This window comes from Diaphorina citri, unplaced genomic scaffold (genome assembly GCF_000475195.1).
Source record: "Diaphorina citri unplaced genomic scaffold, Diaci psyllid genome assembly version 1.1 scaffold1104, whole genome shotgun sequence".
Lineage (NCBI taxonomy): Eukaryota > Metazoa > Arthropoda > Insecta > Hemiptera > Psyllidae > Diaphorina > Diaphorina citri.
Genome location: NW_007378533.1, coordinates 44,995 through 66,794, shown reverse-complemented (window position 1 = coordinate 66,794; position 21,800 = coordinate 44,995). Strand labels below are relative to the sequence as shown.

The window sequence follows — 21,800 nt, the reverse complement described above, 5'->3', positions numbered from 1 at the left end:
ATAAATAAAGGGGAAAAGACATTTCAAACGTCAGACAATGGTACTCCAGAGGATAATACAGATTTCGGACCTGATGAAAATGAAGAACCTGTGCCCACTCAGAGTAAGACATTTGGTCATAATATCAATGTTAGGCTCAATACCCGAATTCGCTCAATGAGCGAAAAAATAGCTCACTCCGCGGAGTAAAAAATGCAAAATGCTCATTCCCCGAAATTCGGCAATTGAGCAACTCTAAATAAATAGCTCAATCCGCGGACTGAATTCATGCAAAAGCTAAATTGCCGAAATCCGCCATTGAGCACCAAGAGAAAGAAGGCTAAACTGCTCACTCCACGGAGTGGAAAACACGAAATGCCAGACCGCGGATTGTGCGTTTTGAAAAATGCTCAAACCCCGATCTAATGGTATACTGCGGGACTGAACCCCTTGTAACTTTTACCACTTACCAATAATGTCTGTCGATGAATTTTTATGAATTTTTTGGTGGTTAAGAAGAGTACGGAAAGTAACATAGGCTATTTAAAATCGTCACTTTCCAGTCCGATACAAATTTTTTGGCGCTTTAAAATCATGCCTAAAAAGTTTAATAATTATTCCTAATTTTATTATACTTATGTTATAGTTTATATTGTTTTTACATAATTATCTATTATTATGGACATTTCAGTTGACATGGAGGCTGATATTTCTCAACTGGAAGCTCCCACGTTCACCACTATAACGCGTGGTCCTCCCAAACCCATGCTGTCCCTACGCTGGGACCATACTGTCCATCTGATTGGAGAGAAAGTGCTCAACCCTATCATACACACCTGTGAGAAGTGCGAGAAACCCATTATGATATATGGCAGAATGGTAAGTTACCATTACCACTATGATATATGACCGGGGTGCCCAACCTTTTCAGAGGAAGATCAACTTTTATTTTCAATACAGTCTTACGATCGACTTACCTAATGAGAGAATTGACTCTGAATTTGGAGTAATCGGGTGTGTAAGATGATATTGCCAGGTTTAAACACTGGTGGGTGTGTTGGTCGCGATCGACCGGTTGGGCAGCCCTGATATATGACAGAAAATTAGAATAGAGAGTACTGAACCCTATCTGCAATCGCTAGGTCGTGGGTTAGATTCGCGCTCGGGACGAATATAATCCTTAACTTATGAGGTTCGTTCTCGGAACGGCTGGCTTTTTCATTCTCCTATCCTGTCTTCCTTCTCTCTTCGCTTTTGGGACGATAAGACTTTAACAGATACAGTTCCCTCCATCAAACATCAAAGTTCCCCAAAGGAAGTTACGGTTCCTTCCATCAAACTTTTTTTATTCTTCAAGTAATTAAAATCAATTACACATTTTGTCTCAGATCCCATGTCGGCATATTTGGAGTGTTCCCCCTCCCCCAGTACATCACTTATTGCACTGTCAGGCCTCCCCCTCGACAAAATCCTGGATACAGTACTATGGCTCCATTGAGGGTGATTCTATTCACCAGCATAATTTGTTAATTTTCTCTTGGGTTGGTAGATACTAGGCTATGGTCGGTTCTCTTTGTGGACGCTTACTTAGAGCGTGAATCACTTGTACTCATTTCTAATAGGCACTACCCACTTGGTAACATAGGTACTGCAGATGTCACTTCAAACCAAGAATGAGAACTTATTATGGCTATGGTCGGTTCTCTTTGTGGACGCTTACTTAGAGCGTGAATCACTTGTACTCATTTCTAATAGGCACTACCCACTTGGTAACATGCTGCAGATGTCACTTCAAACCAAAAATGAGAACTTATTAAGTAAAATCTTACCAGTGTGTCAATGCTGAGTGATATTGAGGGAGGTGAAAATTTTATTTTCTTCAAGAAGATGGGTTCATTTCCTTGGAAAATCCGGAAAATTGGACTTTTTTTATTTTAAAAAATCCAATAGGTACTTTTTCTTTTTCAGCTATTTTGATTTTTGTTTTGGTTTTGTTGATATTTTACCCACTTTTGAGAAGATGGCAAATTTTTCACAAAAAGAGGGGAGGGGGAGGTTTTTTTAAGGGGTTCTCAAAAATCTCAAATCAGAACATAAGCATTAACATTAGGTAACCTTTTGCACGCCAAAGCATGGCTACCAACTACCATTGGTCTTAATTCAACCGTTCAAATCCACAACAAATTTTCATGGTAAGAAAATTTAAACAACAATAAATTTGAGGATTTTTATTATAGCTGCAAAAAGGAAAAATAGCATTGTAAAATAATAGTTTGAACTTTTGGTGCTAACTGTACCAAACCTTTCCCCTCTCCCCATTTTATTTTGAGGTTAGGTTTAAAAAGTCCCCCGCTCATTTTCAAATTTGGAAAAATTTGTGAAATTTTTAGCCAACCAACATTTTTTATAATTTTTATGTTTTTTTGGATTTTTGGTTACTGCAAATTTTCTTTTATCTCCGTTATCTCACGTTTTTATTGTCCTGGCGTTGTAAATTTATTTTTTTTCCCCCAGTGACATATTGAATATATTTAGTAACTTTTTATTTGTTGAATCCCTTGAAGCTAACTAAAGTTTTCAGGTTTGAATTTTGATAGGTATCTCTGGTTTACTGGGACTACTTCACTCTAAATAATACTTTACAGGCATCCTATGCACCGATTTGTTTAATTTGACATAAAAAGCCTGGTTCACATGCCACTATTTTTCTTCGTCCAGCTTCGTCCTCACTAAGTTAAAGAAGTCACTGAATTGTTCTCAAGTGACCTAGAGACTAGGGTCTCCAAATTCACTCTAAGGAGATTGTTTAAAGACCTGCAAAGAGATGGTGGAATAATCCTGCCTTTAAAGCCGAAAGAAACAATACTGGTAATATTCTTGTTTGGAATGGCATACATTTATGTATAATAACAATGAATAACATTTATAATATTTGTAGTTTTTTTACAACAGTGATAGGGGTACCCTAAATATTTTTTTAAAGGTAAAAATAAGTACAACAGTGTGATATATAATTATAAGGACGTTTACATACAGTATGTACTCGGTAGTTCTTGAAACAAAGTAAATACAATCAAAAAGTCGATTGTGAATACAAGGAACAAAAAATAGTTTAAAATGATTTTGTAGCTCTTCCTTGCTGTATCAATGTTGGGTATGAAATTTGTAATAACAAAAGCAAATGGTCAGCAAGCTGTGTTTAAAAAATGGTTTTTTCATTTGTACTTAGTATGGCTGATTATATTTTTTATTCAACTGAACTATTTTCTGGCCTACACTTGGTCAAAGTTAGCCTAAATTAAATACTAAAAAAGTAAAAAGCATCAATTCCCCCCCCAAATATTCTAGGAGTAAAAAGTACCAAATAATTTGTAGATATGATTACTTTACCCTTTGTAAATTATTGCAAATAAATCTTTTTCAGATCTGTACAATCATGAAGTTTGGAAAAGAGATCACCACTGTCCTTGAGGAGGACACAAACTCGGGAACTCAAGACACAATCACCAACAATAGTGTAGAGATGGATGAAAATACTGTTAAAACTGAAGCTCTTTCTACTCGAACATTTTGTGATCACGAGTTACAAAGTATTGAAGATGATATTTTGGTTCAATTAGAGTGCCTTCACATTGATAACAATAAAGCTCAGGAATACATAGTATCCATGAATGTGGACAGAACTCCAGGCTTTAAGTTGCAAAATAATGATAATGATCAGAATACAAAAGTGACAAATGCCATGGATATAGCAATGGAACTTATTGATACAGAACTCAATTGTTGCAACAAACAGTACCATGATATATTTACTGTAAATCTTAGTCATCAAGACATCAATTTTGTCCAGGAATCCATGAGCCAAAAGCTAACTAATTTAACTGTGTTAGATTTATCTCACAACAAGTTAGCTGAGCTACCAGATTTCTTGAATTTTAAAGACAGTACCATGATATATTTACTGTAAATCTTAGTCATCAAGACATCAATTTTGTCCAGGAATCCATGAGCCAAAAGCTAACTAATTTAATTGTGTTGGATTTATCTCACAACAAGTTATCTGAGCTACCAGATTTCTTGAATTTTAAAGTTTTGAAGGAATTAGATATCTCCCATAACAATTTTGAATCCATGCCATTATGTTTACAAGTACATTTCTGTAAACTTGTCAAACTTGATATCTCACATAACCAAATAAAAACACTTCACAAACCAAGATGTACACATACCCTACAAACATTCTCAATCAGATATCTCCCATAACAATTTTGAATCCATGCCATTGTGTTTACAAGTACATTTCTGTAAACTTGTCAAACTTGATATCTCACATAACCAAATAAAAATACTTCACAAACCAAGATGTACACATACCCTACAAACATTCTCAATGAACCATAATATTGGCATGAAAATTCCAGAGTGGTTTTGGTATCAAGAATTCCTTTGTTTGAAAGAACTGAATATGTCCTCCACTGATCCATTCTTTGAGCATCTTCCAATATGGCTGCTCAATCACATGGAATTAAAAGAAAATGGTGTCTTCAGCAATCTTATCTCCCTTCATATGCAGAACACAGCTGCTGTTATGAGTAATGTCTCTCAATTGAAATATTTGAAAAACATCAAATACTTGAATTGCTCAAATGACATAGATCATAGGAAAAGTCAAGACTTTGTCAATGTACTATGGGAACTACCTCTATCTATATTATACCTGAGCTCAATACAAGAGTTACATTTATCCAATGTACAACTCAATTGTATACCTGAAGATATTGGCAACTTGATTTGTCTTGAGAAATTGAACATTTCACACAATAAAGTCTACAAGCTACCTGAATCATTTGCAAATTTGAAGTCATTGAAAATACTGGATGTTTCTTACAATAAGCTTACTATGTTACCTGATGGATTTGTGATGCTTTCAAACCTGACAACATTCTATGCTCAACGAAAATACTGGATGTTTCTTACAATAAGCTTACTATGTTACCTGATGGGTTTGTGATGCTTTCAAACCTGACAACATTCTATGCTCAATGAAAATACTGGATGTTTCTTACAATAAGCTTACTATGTTACCTGATGGGTTTGTGATGCTTTCAAACCTGACAACATTCTATGCTCAACATAATGATTTGCCAGAGTTACCTATTGGTTTTGAAACATTGAATCTAGTTCATTGTGATCTGTATGACAATGAGCTTGGGGAGAAGAGCGTGTCTGTTGTGAAACATATGAAATGTTTGAAGAGATTAGACATGATGCAGAATTATATTAACCAGGTAAGTACCCACTTAAATTGTGATCTGTATGACAATGAGCTTGGGGAGAAGAGCGTGTCTGTTGTGAAACATATGAAATGTTTGAAGAGATTAGACATGATGCAAAATTATATTAACCAGGTAAGTACCCACTTAGCTTAATTAAATTTGGATATTAAATAAGTTCTTATAATCTAATCAAAATATTCATTGACAATCACAAACCCATTTCACCAAAGCCACTTACTCTTTTGTGTGAAATTCTTACAAAAAATGACCAAGTAGTTAATCACCAAAACGAAAATGTCTACCTCAACAAAATTATCAATTTGTATTTTCAGGAACTGTTGCCCTTGAACCTTCAAGTGAACTTGAGATCCAGCTTGCCAACATTGGAAGAAAGAACTTCAGATCACAAAATAATGGTTGACCAAGATGTTATAGGTAATATATAGATAAGTTTATTACTTAATAGCAGGTAATATATAGATAAGTTTATTACTTAATAGTTGATTACCTACATACCTTTCTAATCAGGCCCACAGTTTTGTGAGGAAATTTCCTCTATGTGATCATGTTTGCTAAGTTTCATCAAAATTCAACAAACATCCAATTCCATTGTATGTACCTACAGACAAACTAAATGCAAAAATTGTCTAGTTAAAACTAAGAACTCACTTCGTTTGTTCAACTAAAAGCAAAAGTGTCCCCTTAAGTCATTCATGTGCTATCATTGATACTAATGATACTTTATATTGATATTTTCAGATTATGATTTTGAAGAAGAAAATGGTTATAGAATGTTTCGTACGAACACAAATGGTGAATGCTACAGTTGCTGCACTAGTCAAAGGTAAGATGGATAACAAAAAACAACCATAAATTATTGCTCATTCCTCTAGCTCTTGGAGTTTTTGATTGGTAAATACCATACCTATTTGCATTCTTGTCTAGTTAAAACTAAGAACTCACTTCGTTTGTTCAACTAAAAGCAAAAGTGTCCCCTTAAGTCATTCATGTGCTATCATTGATACTTTATATTGATATTTTCAGATTATGATTTTGAAGAAGAAAATGGTTATAGAATGTTTCGTACGAACACAAATGGTGAATGCTACAGTTGCTGCACTAGTCAAAGGTAAGATGGATAACAAAAAACAACCATAAATTATTGCTCATTCCTCTAGCTCTTGGAGTTTTTGATTGGTAAATACATTCCTACCAAATTTCAGCTTTGTAGGTGTTGTGGTTCTAGAGATAGAGCGATCAGTGTGTGAAATGTGAATGGATCTAGATCTTATAATATAAGATTGGTTTTCTGTAAGTCTATGAAAACCATAAACTATTGCTCATTCCTCTAGCTCTTGGAGTTTTTGATTGGTAAATACCATACCTATTTGCATTCTTATAAAACATTGGTTTTCTGTAAGTCTATGATAAAATATTTTGGTTTTCAAGGGTAGCCATTGATTTTTCCCCTAATGTCACCCAGGCTCCTTTCAACATTTTTCATGGACTTTTAACAATTCCAAACTCTTTGTGGTTGATTTCACAGTGGATCATCTTCTTCCATTTCTTCTTTTGAAGACTCAGAACCCTCTCACCTCTCAGCTGCCAATGTAGATCATGTAGACCTTGATATTTCCAATTGGGATGATGAAAGTGCCAATTCTGAGGAGTTCAACTTTTGCATTACAGGTAAGAACCAAACTCGCTTTTGTAATTTTCAGTGCGTGTACTTTGATTCTGAACATTAATTGTTCAAGTCCAAGTCAAGTCATAAAATTTAGTTTTGTGTATAATCGAGAACGGACATTCGTGATGAGCTGATGAGTGATGAGTATTTTAATGTTCAACACAATTAAAATTATTGCCCCGCCTGTATCTAAGTTTTTTAACATCACTGTATAACTATAGTAACTACTTAGACTTATCAGTTAGGTACTAGGTCTTTCTTTATTTATCTTTACTTACCTTGGGATCAATTCAATTGGAGGCTATCATTTACGAATGAAATTTCAACATGCTGTCGCTGCTGAACACTGTCTATCCCTTCTTTAAATTGCTCTCCCTGACTCTTCCATTCAACAGATGAGTGGCAGACCCAGCTCCCGAAAACATATGAGGAAGCAATCGAGAAATTTCGAACCCGACAGAACGCCACCTATTTTATTCCATCAGATACTCAGGTCAAATATTTCAACAAGCGGAAACAGGTAAAGAAATTTGATTTCCTCAGTAGTCGACCGATTGTGGACGGGCAATTTGATAGTGCTTGACACAGACCCTGGATTGTTACTCATCTGGGAAGACCTTCTTTTCTCTTGAGAGTCAGAAGACTGGAAAAACTAGAAAGGAATATTTAACCACCAACAAATATCACGCAAGTATCGACATTCTTTTTTAAAACCCGATTTACATCTTGCCAATATTCGATATCGATATGATACTGATATTAAAAAAAAAAAAAAACGGCACTGTCCGTAGAATTGTAAAAATAAAATTTAATTACCAATGAGTGTTATTAATCTTATCATAATATTAAACTCATATGACTAGAACAAAATTACGCCAACCCCATTTTAAATAGTAAAAGGCTAGGAAGAAAAAGAGTATAACTTAGGCCAGAGGCATAGCAGAAAGATTTTTTTTTTTCATTATTTTGTGTCCTTAAGAGATCTCTTTATTTTTGTATTACGTATATGTTCATGTTTTCATTAGAGAGTACTTTATTGATAATATTTGTTGATGATACTGATATTAAAAAAAAAAAAAAAATCGGAACTGTCCGTAGAATTGTAAAAATAAAATTTAATTACCAATGAGTGTTATTAATCTTATCATAATATATTTTATTTATTTATTTGATTACACGCTAAGCATCACATGACTAGACAAAATTACGCCAACCCTATTTTAAATAGTAAAAGGCTAGGAAGAAAAAGAGTATAACTTAGGCCAGAGGCATAGCAGAAAGATTTGTTTTTTTTCCATTATTTTGTGTCCTTAAGAGATCTCTTTATTTTTGTATTACGTATATGTTCATGTTTTCATTAGAGAGTACTTTATTGATAATATTGACAAATTAAAGACTGAGGATTGAATCAATTCCCTCTAGCCAATATTGGATATTGGAAAACCGAAATACACTGGTTCGAAACCACCATCATACACAACAATATTGACAAATAAAAGATAGGTATGATTTTATTTTAAGTGTACGAGTGTAAAGCTTCAAGTATTGTGGCTATATGCTACTACCGATCAATACAGTAAGGCCAAATAATCAATATGACTAAAGCAGAAGCAGTTTTTGCCATTTTCTCCCCAATTCTGATGATGGCAGATTAGATTCTTCGGTATAGTGGTGAGGCTACTCAAATAATTGACTACTTAAGTAAGTGTAGGAAAGTTCATAATCAATATGACTAAAGCAGAAGCAGTTTTTGCCATTTTCTCCCCAATTCTGATGATGGCAGATTAGATTCTTCGGTATAGTGGTGGGGCTACTCAAATAATTGACTACTTAAGTAAGTGTAGAAAAGTTCTTTTTTTTTGTAATCAGTTAGTTTTTTGTGCCTTTCTTCTTGTTCGTCTCACTGTTTTCAGTTTGTATGTTTCTGTTTGATTTTCCTTTCGCGGGTTTTCTTTTTTACTTTTTGAAATTTATTTACCAAGTACTAGTTAGCCTCTTTTTTAGTTCCATTAATTTTTCCCCCTTAATTTTGGTATATGAGGCAGTTTTTTTTTTTTTTTTTTTTTTTTTTTTTTTTTTTTTTTTTTTTTTTCGTGAAAATACGTATTTTATTGATTCATTTTTTTACCGTCTTTTTTGAATGAACGAAGTAGTTTGTAAGATTTAACATGACGATTTTCAACGATGTAGTTTGTCTTTTTTTGTTCCACGACACACGATTACTGACGGTGTTTTACCCTCCATTCGGCAACAAGCAACCCGCCTTCCCAAATCAACCTCGCCCCACCTGATTGGGGCCGGAAAAACCATACCTACGAGATTGCCCAGGTCACCTATCCGGATACTAACCACGTTCACCGTTGCTTAACTTGTGTGATCCATGGGAAACTAGTGTATTCAACGTGTTATTCCGGCTAGCTCTTTTTTTTTTAAGTGAGTTCAGCAGTACACGAAACTGTTACTTTAATACAATTTAATATACTAATGGTTCTTCCCCTCCCCTCTCTCCCCAGGCTCACATCAATCATCGTCATGCACCAGGAGGTGGGGCTCAACCTGCCCCTCCTTCCCTTGTCAAACCTCCCCCCTCCCATCCTCCTCCTACCCCTCCCAAACCCCCCCAGCCCAGTATGGCTCCGATCATGCGCAAACCCAACGCAAACATGTCTGATCCGCGCACCCAGCAACCTCTAGTAGAATCTGCACCAATGGGAGATGCGCATCCACTTCACCATATGGGATACCCGGGGAATAGCGGACCTCCCCCCATTACGGGACCTCCTCCTAATACAGGCCCTCCTCCTATGAATACCGGCCCACCACCGCTCAATACGGTACCTCACCCGCTCAATACCGGCCCACCAATCAACACTGCTCCCCCAATGAACATGATGGGCCCTCAGGATCCTAACTTTCCACCTGGACAGCCAGGGTTCAACCCATACCTCACACCCCCAGTACCTCCCCATGCTTTGACAAGTAAATACCCTCAGTATCACCCCAGGTTTGACAAGTAAATACCCTCAGTATCACCCCAGGTTTGACAAGTAAATACCCTCAGTATCACCCCAGGTTTGACAAGTAAATACCCTCAGTATCACCCCAGGTTTGACAAGTAAATACCCTCAGTATCACCCCAGGTTTGACAAGTAAATACCCTCAGTATCACCCCAGGTTTGACAAGTAAATACCCTCAGTATCACCCCAGGTTTGACAAGTAAATACCCTCAGTATCACCCCAGGTTTGACAAGTAAATACCCTCAGTATCACCCCAGGTTTGACAAGTAAATACCCTCAGTATCACCCCAGGTTTGACAAGTAAATACCCTCAGTATCACCCCAGGTTTGACAAGTAAATACCCTCAGTATCACCCCAGGTTTGACAAGTAAATACCCTCAGTATCACCCCAGGTTTGACAAGTAAATACCCTCAGTATCACCCCAGGTTTGACAAGTAAATACCCTCAGTATCACCCCAGGTTTGACAAGTAAATACCCTCAGTATCACCCCAGGTTTGACAAGTAAATACCCTCAGTATAACCCCAGGTTTGACAAGTAAATACCTATTGACACTTGCCTCATTGATCTTCAATCCCTCCTCTCCCGAGACAAAAACCGTTGTGATCGATTTCCCCCCTTCTTTAAATGGTATGAATTGGATAGGTAAATCGTAAAAGGATAGAAAATGGGCAATAAATAAGCATTGCTATTGTTAACCTCCTCTTTAAATAAAACACATTAAAAAAAAAAAAAAATAATAATAATAAGCATTGTATAAAATTAGTACAAAATAAAATGTATTTGTGTGAATATAAAAATCATCTAAAAAACAAGGAAACTATTAGTAATATGTACTTACATACGAGTTAAAATATGTAGTGCTTAATTTACGATGTTTATGGAGAAAATACGATGCGAGGTAGCAACGAACTCGCTAGAGATGTATTGGTTGAAGAGGTGCAAGGCAGAAGACTCCCAGGCAGACCCAGAATCAGTTGGATTGACTCAGTCAACGAGGTCATGCAAAGCACGGGTCTACGGGAGGCAGATTGGGAAGACAGGACCATTTGGAGGAGGAAGCTTGTCGAGGCAATGGATCAAATCCGGTCTGAGATGCCACGGCAGTAAGTAAAAATGGAGAAAAAGAGTAAGAAGAGTGGGAGAAGACTAAGTGAGAAGTGGAGAAAGATAAAATTTTCATTTATTTGTTCTAGGACTTTGACCTCAAGAGTCTTGTTAATCTTTTTACAAAGTGAGCTCTTCCACCCAACCAACAATTAGATGGAGTGGGAAACGAGTACGTAGGTCCCTAGAATACCCAACACATCCCAAATAAATAAAATGACGGGTGAATTTCTAAACAATATCAATAATCTTCCCAGATACACGAAGATTGGCTTGCAAGGATGAATGGAAGAGAAAGAAATCTGTTCAACCATCTTGGTGACACACTGGTCCATCCGTCTCAACGTGATCACTCCGCGGAGTGGAAAACACGAAATGCCAGACCGCGGATTGTGCGTTTTGAAAAATGCTCAAACCCCGATCTAATTATGACTAATGGTATACTGCGGGACTGAACCCCTTGTAACTTTTACCACTCACCAATAATGTCTGTCGATGGATTTTTATGAAGGCTTGGTTTAGGAATATATTAAAAAGATAATAGGTAAATACCTAATAAAATCTACGAGCTACGAGATGTTAACATGTATTTTAACCACAAAATGCCGTTTACGCCGTTTATTTTTAACACATCTGTCACGGGTCATAATTTTTGTGGAGATAAATACCTATTCAATTAATACAATGAAATAAATAGAAACGGATCAACCAGTAGGGCACACAAGCACTTCATTTGGGAAGGTTTATAAAAAAATATGTAGCTTTCCAAAGAATAAAGAGAGACTGAAAATATTTAAAAAAAAGCGAACATCCTCAGACTCAAATACGAACGCGTAATACACGATGGGGATTAAACAAGGAATGTAAACCTAGGGACTAGGGGACGTCAGTGAATAAATAAAGGGGAAAAGACATTTCAAACGTATATCCAGGTTCAGAACGACCAAAGCGCCCTCTACCAGTCATCAGGATCATCAGAATCTTCATCACTCGAGTTTCTACCACGGATAATCTTCTTCTTTTCAATCAATCTCTTCTTCTGCTTCTTCTTAATGTCAGGGGGATTGAACAGGTCACCTTCATAGTCGATCACTCCAGCTGCAAATATGAAATTAAAAATGGTTTGTTACATAGTTTTCTTCTTCTGCTTCTTCTTAATGTCAGGGGGATTGAACAGGTCACCTTCATAGTCGATCACTCCAGCTGAAAATATGAAATTAAAAATGTTTTGTTACATAGTTTCGACCAAAGCGCCCTCTACCAGTCATCAGGATCATCAGAATCTTCATCACTCGAGTTTCTACCACGGATAATCTTCTTCTTTTCAATCATTCTCTTCTTCTGCTTCTTCTTAATGTCAGGGGGATTGAACAGGTCACCTTCATAGTCGATCACTCCAGCTGAAAATATGAAATTAAAAATGGTTTGTTACATAGTTTCGTGGGTTTGACTTCCACTTGGGCAAACTTTATCCCAAACACATAAGATTCATTCTTGGAACTGCTTGCTTCCTCCTACCCTGTCTTTCTTATCTTATATTTCAGGATAAGACTTCTGTTGTTACAGTCCCCTCTATCAAACCTCTTGGGGAAAAAGCTGTTTCAATGTTTTATTACCTTGAGCTATTCTCCATTCTAACATTTCCGTGGAGAAGTCAGCACAGTTTCCTAGCTCAGTGAATCCCACAATGTAATCCTTGGTCACACTGTCCTTGACTAGAGTCAGTGTGGGAATAACTTTGATCCTCAATCGTTCTGTAATCAAAAACCAAACAAACAGTTAATAAAAATTTCTCATTTTTTAATCAACAAGAGTCAGTGTGGGAATAACTTTGATCCTCAATCGTTCTGTAATCAAAAACCAAACAAACAGTTAATGAAAATTTCTCATTTTTTAATCAACATAGAGTCAGTGTGGGAATAACTTTGATCCTCAATCGTTCTGTAATCAAAAACCAAACAAACAGTTAATGAAAATTTCTCATTTTTTAATTAACATTTTTTTTTTCTCACAGACACATAGATGTACTTGTGCAAATTAAGGTAAGAAGAGACATGATTCATAAATAATAGGTATGTATTAAGGAGTTAAGATCCAAAATTGAACCATCATGAGTAATTAGGTACAACTTACGTGACTCATTCAGACAATGGTACTCCAGAGGATAATACAGATTTCGGACCTGATGAAAATGAAGAACCTGTGCCCACTCAGAGTAAGACATTTGGTCAGAATATCAATGTTAGGCTCAATACCCGAATTCGCTCAACGAGCGAAAAAATAGCTCACTCCGCGGAGTAAAAGATGCAAAATGCTCATTCCCCGAAATTCGGCAATTGAGCAACTGTAAATAGCTCAATCCACGGACTGAATTTATGCAAAAGCTAAATTGCCGAAATCCTTCAGGATTCTCCAGACAATGGTACTCCAGAGGATAATACAGATTTCGGACCTGATGAAAATGAAGAACCTGTGCCCACTCAGAGTAAGACATTTGGTCATAATATCAATGTTAGGCTCAATACCCGAATTCGCTCAATGAGCGAAAAAATAGCTCACTCCGCGGAGTAAAAAATGCAAAATGCTCATTCCCCGAAATTCGGCAATTGAGCAACTCTAAATAAATAGCTCAATCCGCGGACTGAATTCATGCAAAAGCTAAATTGCCGAAATCCGCCATTGAGCACCAAGAGAAAGAAGGCTAAACTGCTCACTCCACGGAGTGGAAAACACGAAATGCCAGACCGCGGATTGTGCGTTTTGAAAAATGCTCAAACCCCGATCTAATGGTATACTGCGGGACTGAACCCCTTGTAACTTTTACCACTTACCAATAATGTCTGTCGATGAATTTTTATGAATTTTTTGGTGGTTAAGAAGAGTACGGAAAGTAACATAGGCTATTTAAAATCGTCACTTTCCAGTCCGATACAAATTTTTTGGCGCTTTAAAATCATGCCTAAAAAGTTTAATAATTATTCCTAATTTTATTATACTTATGTTATAGTTTATATTGCTTTTACTACATAATTATCTATTATTATGGACATTTCAGTTGACATGGAGGCTGATATTTCTCAACTGGAAGCTCCCACGTTCACCACTATAACGCGTGGTCCTCCCAAACCCATGCTGTCCCTACGCTGGGACCATACTGTCCATCTGATTGGAGAGAAAGTGCTCAACCCTATCATACACACCTGTGAGAAGTGCGAGAAACCCATTATGATATATGGCAGAATGGTAAGTTACCATTACCACTATGACATATGACCGGGGTGCCCAACCTTTTCAGAGGAAGATCAACTTTTATTTTCAATTCAGTCTTACGATCGACTTACCTAATGAGAGACTTGACTCTGAATTTGGAGTAATCGGGTGTGTAAGATGATATTGCCAGGTTTAAACACTGGTGGGTTTTGTTGGTCGCGATCGACCGGTTGAGCAGCCCTGATATATGACAGAAAGTTAGAATAGAGAGTACTGAACCCTATCTGTAATCGCTAGGTCGTGGGTTAGATTCCCGCTCGGGACGAATATAATCCTTAACTTATGAGGTTCGTTCTCGGAACGGCTGGCTTTTTCATTCTTTTATCCTGTCTTCCTTCGCTCTTCGCTTTTGGGACGATAAGACTTTTACAGTTACAGTTCCCTCCATCAAACATCAAAGTTCCCCAAAGGAAGTTACGGTTCCTTCCATCAAACGTTTTTTATTCTTCAAGTAATTAAAATCGATTACACATTTTGTCTCAGATCCCATGTCGGCACGTATTCTGTCTGAGTTGTGCCCAAGCCCCCCGCTCTCCCCCTACCTGTCTGCGTTGTGGTGAGGGCGTTACTCGAGTAGAGCCCACAGGACTAGGTACAGTGTTCATGTGTACGCATGGGGGAGCAAGACACAGCACGGCCGGGTGTAAACGCACATATCTTTCTCAGCGAGACTTGATGGTGAGTTTCGTCGTTTTTTTCGTGAAAATACGTATTTTATTGATTCATTTTTTTACTGTCTTTTTTGAATGAACGAAGTAGTTTATAAGTTTTAACATGACGATTTTCAACGATGTAGTTTGTCTCTTTTTGTTCCACGACACACGATTACTGACGGGGTTTTACCCTCCATTCGGCAACAAGCAACCCGCCTTTAATTTTATTTTCTTCAAGAAGATGGGTTCATTTCCTTGGAAAATCCGGAAAATTGGACTTTTTTTATTTTAAAAAATCCAATAGGTACCTATCTACTTTTTCTTTTTCAGCTATTTTCAATAGTATTTTGATTTTTGTTTTGGTTATTGGTTTTGTTGATTTGTTGATTCTCCTCCTATGAATACCGGCCCACCACCGCTCAATACGGTACCTCACCCGCTCAATACCGGCCCACCAATCAACACTGCTCCCCCAATAAACATGATGGGCCCTCAGGATCCTAACTTTCCACCTGGGCAGCCAGGGTTCAACCCATACCTCACACCCCCAGTACCTCCCCATGGAAGATGGCAAATTTTTCACAAAAAGAGGGGAGGGGGAGGTTTTTTTAAGGGGTTCTCAAAAATCTCAAATCAGAACATAAGCATTAACCTTTTGCACGCCAAAGCATGGCTACCATTGGTCTTAATTCAGCCGTTCAAATCCACAACAAATTTTCATGGTAAGAAAATTTAAACAACAAATTTGAGGATTTTTATTATTAGCTGCAAAAAGGAAAAATAGCATTAGCATTGTAAAATAATAGTTTGAACTTTTGGTGCTAACTGTACCAAACCTTTCCCCTCTCCCCATTTTATTTTGAGGTTAGGTTCAAAAAGTCCCCTGGTCCCCCGCTCATTTTCAAATTTGGAAAAAGTTGTGAAATTTTTAGCCAACATTTATGTTTTTGACTTTTTTGAATTTTTGGTTATTGCAAATTTTCTTTTATCTCACGTTTTTATTGTCCTGGCGTTGTAAATTTATTTTTTTTCCCCAGTGACACATTGAATATATTTAGTAACTTTTTATTTGTTGAATCCCTTAAAGCTAACTAAAGTTTTCAGGTTTGAATTTTGATAGGTATCTCTGGTTTACTGGGACTACTTCACTCAAAATAATACTTTACAGGCATCTACTTAAATACCACTTATAGTGAGTTTTGTAGAATACTTCTTCCTCTAACAATGCTACTACTCCTTCAATTACTAATAGCTAAGGTTTGATACTGTCTTCTCTATCTCTGTGTTTCAATAAACATTTTAGTTATTCAGTCCCAGGTTCAAAGGTTTTATCAATGTAGGGGAAAAATGCTCTCCAAATTCCATCAAAATAGGTCAAATTGTAAAGGAGTGATGAAAAGCAAACACAGAAAAAAAAAAGATTTTAATTTGGAACCCTACTACACCTTTTATTGATTGATAGATTTCTATGGAAGTCTTGCGAGGTTTTCTAGTATTGTGTGCTAGAGATAAGAGATTGCATCTCCCCATGCATTCGGCCCAACCCCAACTCCTCCCCCGTTCTTTTCGCCCCCTGTAGGCCCTGGGCCGCCATTTGGGCCCCCACCCCCGTTTACACAGGAAGGACCACCGCCTGTTCCGGGCCCTGGTCAGTGGAATATGCCCCCTAGTGGTCCTCAGTCTCAGGGGTTCTTCCATAGATGATTGTATGACAGGAGGCCCCCGCCTGGCCCTCAGTATAATCCCAGGTTTGACAAGTAAATACCCTCAGTATAATCCCAGGTTTGACAAGTAAATACCCTCAGTATAATCCCAGGTTTGACAAGTAAATACCCTCAGTATCACCCCAGGTTTGACAAGTAAATACCCTCAGTATCACCCCAGGTTTGACAAGTAAATACCCTCAGTATCACTCCTCAGTCTCAGGGGTTCTTCCATAGATGATTGTATGACAGGAGGCCCCCGCCTGGCCCTCAGTATAATCCCAGGTTTGACAAGTAAGTACCCTCAGTATCACCCCAGGTTTGACAAGTAAATACCTATGGACACTTGCCTCACTGATCTTCAATCCCTCCCCTCCCGAGACTAAAACCGTTGTGATCGATTTCCCCCCTTCTTTAAATAGTATGAATTGGATAGGTAAATCGTAAAAGGATAGAAAATGGGCAATAAATAAGAATTGTTATTGTAGACCTCCTCTTTAAATAAAACACATTAAAAAAATAAGCATTGTATAAAATTAGTACAAAATAAAATGTATTTGTGTGAATATAAAAATCATGTAAAAAAACAAGGAAACTATTAGTAATACTTACATACGAGTTAAAATAGGTAGTGCTTAATTTACGATGTTTATGGAGAAAATACGATGCGAGGTAGCAACGAACTCGCTAGAGATGTATTTGTTGGAGAGGTGCAAGGCAGAAGACTCCCAGGCAGACCCAGAATCAGATGGATTGACTTCAGTCAACGAGGTCATGCAAAGCACGGGTCTACGAGCCATTTCACACTGAGCGGATTTTTACCGCGCGGATTCCGCTCTCGCGGTTTTTTTCCGCCTAGTCAATGAGTGTTTAATGAGTCCTTTCACACACAGCGGTATTCTAGTGAAATCCGCGCGTTTTCCCTGCGGATCCGCTGGACGTCCGCAGAAATTTAGACCCGCGATCGCGATTTTTTTCCCGCTGCAGTAGTAGTCATATTAGAAGTGTTGTGATGTAAGGAATAATGATAATAATTTTTAATTTCTTGAAGTGTAACCTACGTAAATGTAAACCGCTGTGTGTGAAAGAAATCGCGGATTTTGCAGGCGGTAAAAATCCGCTCAGTGTGAAATGAGCCTACGGGAGGCAGATTGGGAAGACAGGACCATTTGAAGGAGGAAGCTTGTCAAGGCAATGGATCAAATCCGGTCTGAGATGCCACGGCAGTAAGTAAGTAAAAATGGAGAAAAAGAGTAAGAAGAGTGGGAGAAGAGTAAGTGAGAAGTGGAGAAAGATAAAAATTTTCATTTATTTGTTCTAGTACTTTGACCTCAAGAGTCTTGTTAATCTTTTTACAAAGTGAGCTCTTCCACCCAACCAACAATTAGATGGAGTGGGAAACGAGTATGTAGGTCCCTAGAATAGTCAACACATCCCAAATAAATAAAATGACGGGTGAATTTCTAAACAATATTAACAATCTTCCCAGATACACGAAGATTGGCTTGCAAGGATGAATGGAAGAGAAAGAAATCTGTTCAACCATCTTGGTGACATACTGGTCCATCCGCCTCAACGTGAAGGCGCGGGTCTGAATCCCAACTAAGGCATGAAATTCAAACCTTAGGCTTGTTTTAGGAATATATTAAAAAGATAATAGGTAAATACCTAATAAAATCTACGAGCTACGAGATGTTAACATGTATTTTAACCACAAAATGCCGTTTACGCCGTTTATTTTTAACACATCTGTCACGGGTCATAATTCTTGTGGAGATAAATATTCAATAGATCGGAAGAGCGCCGTGTAGGGAAAGAGAGTAGATCTCACTTTATATTCTATTCTTTCTTCCCATCTCTCGTTCGTCAAGGTTCTTCTTAGAATACACAAACTATTCAAACGGGTTCCACCTCAGTTTGGGTGTTTATATACAATTGTTGGTAACAAATTAAATTATAAACGTCGACCTCACTAGCTATACTTCACACTGACAAAGTTAGGGGGACTGTAATTCTCTTCGTTCTTCTCTTAACTAACCTTTCGTTCATTCTAGATAGGCACCATTTTGAGCTCACTACTTCTAAGACTACTAGGACTACCTGACCATCGCGCCCGCGCGACCAGCAAGGACTTGGACCTATATGCAAACTTTACAAGAAAAGGGGAAATAACATAAGTGACTGCACGGGACTCAGGAACAAATGTAAGGAACAAATTACGCAGCACTAATGCGCCAAGCATAAAACCTCAGACTCCTACAAACGGAAAAGAGATAAAAAAGTCAGAGAGAAATAAGAAACCCTTTCGATGTATAAAAAACTAATTTGGAAGGGTTTACTTCACCAAGTAGCACGGGTTGACCAATCTTGGAATGCTATGCCTTCCTCCTACCATGTCTTTCTTATCTTATATTAAGGAGTTAAGATCCAAAATTGAACCATCATGAGTAATTAGGTACAACTTACGTGACTCATTGTTAAAATATTACCTACACAAAAAGCACTCTTTTTATATGCTGACTTGCTGACCTGTCAAAAATGGAGCTCTTTCCACATTAAGTTTGATGAACCTAGTCTCCAGATGTTTCTTGCACAGGGTTTTCATGTGCTCATCAAGGATTTTACAATTGACAGAGCCATCCTTGTAGAAGTGGACAACCATGTTTGGAGATTTCTTGCACAGGTCAAAGAATTTTTTCTCGTCTGGAATTTCTTCATATTCCCCATGGCCCTGGAATAGGGAGGAAAATCAGTGGGAATTCTCAGCACTGTGCACACAGCTTTGGACTCTGGATTTGAAATGAAGGATGCTCCTGTGCAAATTAAGGTAAGAAGAGACATGATTCATAAATAATAGGTATGCATTAAGGAGTTAAGATCCAAAATTGAACCATCATGAGTAGGTAGGTACAACTTACGTGACTCATGGTTAAAATATTACCTACACAAAAAGCACTCTTTTTATATGCTGACTTGCTGACCTGTCAAAAATGGAGCTCTTTCCACATTAAGTTTGATGAACCTAGTCTCCAGATGTTTCTTGCACAGGGTTTTCATGTGCTCATCAAGGATTTTACAATTGACAGAGCCATCCTTGTAGAAGTGGACAACCATGTTTGGAGATTTCTTGCACAGGTCAAAGAATTTCTTCTCGTCTGGAATTTCTTCATATTCCCCATGGCCCTGGAAAAGGGAGGAAAATCAGTGGGAATTCTTAGCACTGTGCACACAGCTTTGGACTCTGGATTTGAAATGAAGGATGCTCTAAATTTTATACATAGTTGGTCAAACAGCATGAATTTAAAACTGTTTTTGCCAAGTTCTTATAAGTAAGCCTTCTTAACATTCTTAATAGAGGGCCCTGATTACTAAAATGAATAAATAATAAAAGAAAATTACCAATGCTTTCAGTTCTTGATTTCTCTTGGCTTTGGCTTTCAGTTTTTTCAGGTGATCTTCTCTCAATTTTTCAATACTGTCCAGATCAAGATTTTCTAGTCGATAGATTTCTTCATCAATTTGCTTCTCAACATTCTTGGCAACATTGAGTACAGTGTCTTGAAGTACAGATTCCATATTGATTCCTTGGGTGTTAAATATCTAGAACTAGGGAAGACAATAATATTAAGTACCTACTCTACCACTGTAAGTCTCCCTAAGCTGACCATTCTGCCTGTTTAGGTCTCCTCTCTCATGACCAGAGAATTTTCATAGCTATTCATGTTCCTACCTTAGACAGACCCAACTAGAGCTTATCTACTTTACCAAAAATGTATACATTGTAGAAAAAAATACTAGACTCATTTTACTAGGTGAGCTTGAGCTCAAATTTACTCCTTTACTATAGGCTAGGTTTCAAAAATTTGGAGTGCCAGATCAAGATTTTCTAGTCGATAGATTTCTTCATCAATTTGCTTCTCAACATTCTTGGCAACATTGAGTACAGTGTCTTGAAGTACGGATTCCATATTAATTCCTTGGGTGTCCAATATCTAGAACTAGGGAAGACAATAATATTAAGTACCTAGGTACTCTACCACTGTAAGTCTCCCTAAGCTGACCATTCTGTCTGTTCAGGTCTCCTCTCTCATGACCAGGGAATTTTCATAGCTATTCATGTTCCTACCTTAGACAGACCCAACTAGAGCTTATCTACTTTATCAAAAATGTATACATTGTAGAAAAAAATACTAGGCTCATTTTACTAGGTAAGCTTGAGCTCAAATTTACTCCTTTACTATAGGCTAGGCTCCAAAAATTTGGAGCATAATCGAGAACGGACATTCGTGATGAGCTGATGAGTGATGAGTATTTTAATGTTCAACACAATTAAAATTATTGCCCCGCCTCTATCTAAGTTTTTTAACATCACTGTATAACTATAGTAACTACTTGTGTGTATAATCGAGAACGGACATTCGTGATGAGCTGATGAGTGATGAGTATTTTAATGTTCAACACAATTAAAATTATTGCCCCGCCTGTATCTAAGTTTTTTAACATCACTGTATAACTATAGTAACTACTTAGACTTATCAGTTAGGTACTAGGTCTTTCTTTATTTATCTTTACTTACCTTGGGATCAATTCAATTGGAGGCTATCATTTACGAATGAAATTTCAACATGCTGTCGCTGCTGAACACTGTCTATCCCTTCTTTAAATTGCTCTCCCTGACTCTTCCATTCAACAGATGAGTGGCAGACCCAGCTCCCGAAAACATATGAGGAAGCAATCGAGAAATTTCGAACCCGACAGAACGCCACCTATTTTATTCCATCAGATACTCAGGTCAAATATTTCAACAAGCGGAAACAGGTAAAGAAATTTGATTTCCTCAGTAGTCGACCGATTGTGGACGGGCAATTTGATAGTGCACTTGGTAACATGCTGCAGATGTCACTTCAAACCAAAAATGAGAACTTATTAAGTAAAATCTTACCAGTGTGTCAATGCTGAGTGATATTGAGGGAGGTGAAAATTTTATTTTCTTCAAGAAGATGGGTTCATTTCCTTGGAAAATCCGGAAAATTGGACTTTTTTTATTTTAAAAAATCCAATAGGTACTTTTTCTTTTTCAGCTATTTTGATTTTTGTTTTGGTTT

At 37.4% G+C, this 21,800-nt stretch overlaps 6 protein-coding genes and 1 long non-coding RNA gene across 7 annotated transcripts in view; 6 read left to right on the top strand and 1 right to left on the bottom strand.

The window, feature by feature from the left end:
* Positions 1-1,535, top strand: part of LOC103514226 (E3 ubiquitin-protein ligase Hakai) — a 12,578-nt gene extending 11,043 nt beyond the window's left edge. Inside the window, exons 4-6 of the mRNA XM_017446127.2 lie at positions 32-103; positions 671-858; positions 1,368-1,535. Coding sequence (XP_017301616.1) covers positions 32-103; positions 671-858; positions 1,368-1,535 — 428 coding nt within the window. The remainder of the gene's footprint in view (positions 1-31; positions 104-670; positions 859-1,367) is intronic.
* LOC103514223 (thioredoxin domain-containing protein 9) overlaps positions 1-21,800 on the bottom strand; it is a 22,108-nt gene extending 308 nt beyond the window's left edge. Inside the window, exons 1-5 of the mRNA XM_026827262.1 lie at positions 21,638-21,800; positions 20,095-20,301; positions 19,677-19,878; positions 12,686-12,823; positions 11,943-12,167 (exon numbers count right to left, since the gene is read on the bottom strand). Of these exons, the coding sequence (XP_026683063.1) occupies positions 12,025-12,167; positions 12,686-12,823; positions 19,677-19,878; positions 20,095-20,271 (660 nt within the window). The 5' untranslated portion in view covers positions 20,272-20,301; positions 21,638-21,800 and the 3' untranslated portion in view covers positions 11,943-12,024. The remainder of the gene's footprint in view (positions 1-11,942; positions 12,168-12,685; positions 12,824-19,676; positions 19,879-20,094; positions 20,302-21,637) is intronic.
* LOC103514225 (leucine-rich repeat protein SHOC-2-like) lies at positions 2,419-4,990 on the top strand. Its single transcript, XM_026827259.1, has 4 exons — positions 2,419-2,560; positions 3,404-3,797; positions 3,947-4,088; positions 4,234-4,990. The coding sequence occupies exons 2-4, from the start codon at positions 3,416-3,418 to the stop codon at positions 4,988-4,990; spliced, it is 1,281 nt and encodes a 426-aa protein (XP_026683060.1). The 5' UTR covers positions 2,419-2,560; positions 3,404-3,415.
* LOC103514222 lies at positions 5,038-6,306 on the top strand. Its single transcript, XM_026827258.1, has 4 exons — positions 5,038-5,267; positions 5,588-5,690; positions 6,015-6,099; positions 6,300-6,306. The coding sequence occupies exons 1-4, from the start codon at positions 5,058-5,060 to the stop codon at positions 6,304-6,306; spliced, it is 405 nt and encodes a 134-aa protein (XP_026683059.1). The 5' UTR covers positions 5,038-5,057.
* Positions 6,294-7,718, top strand: LOC113469495. The gene is made up of 3 exons (XM_026827263.1): positions 6,294-6,384; positions 6,802-6,944; positions 7,338-7,718. Exons 1-3 carry the CDS (start codon positions 6,332-6,334, stop codon positions 7,523-7,525), a joined length of 384 nt encoding a protein of 127 aa, XP_026683064.1. The 5' UTR covers positions 6,294-6,331; the 3' UTR covers positions 7,526-7,718.
* On the top strand, positions 13,081-19,397 carry LOC113469497. The gene is made up of 2 exons (XR_003392887.1): positions 13,081-13,191; positions 19,151-19,397. It is a non-coding gene; the product is annotated as an uncharacterized LOC113469497 (long non-coding RNA).
* On the top strand, positions 15,388-17,984 carry LOC113469496 (leucine-rich repeat extensin-like protein 3). Its single transcript, XM_026827264.1, has 3 exons — positions 15,388-15,557; positions 16,526-16,692; positions 16,933-17,984. Exons 1-3 carry the CDS (start codon positions 15,390-15,392, stop codon positions 16,934-16,936), a joined length of 339 nt encoding a protein of 112 aa, XP_026683065.1. The 5' UTR covers positions 15,388-15,389; the 3' UTR covers positions 16,937-17,984.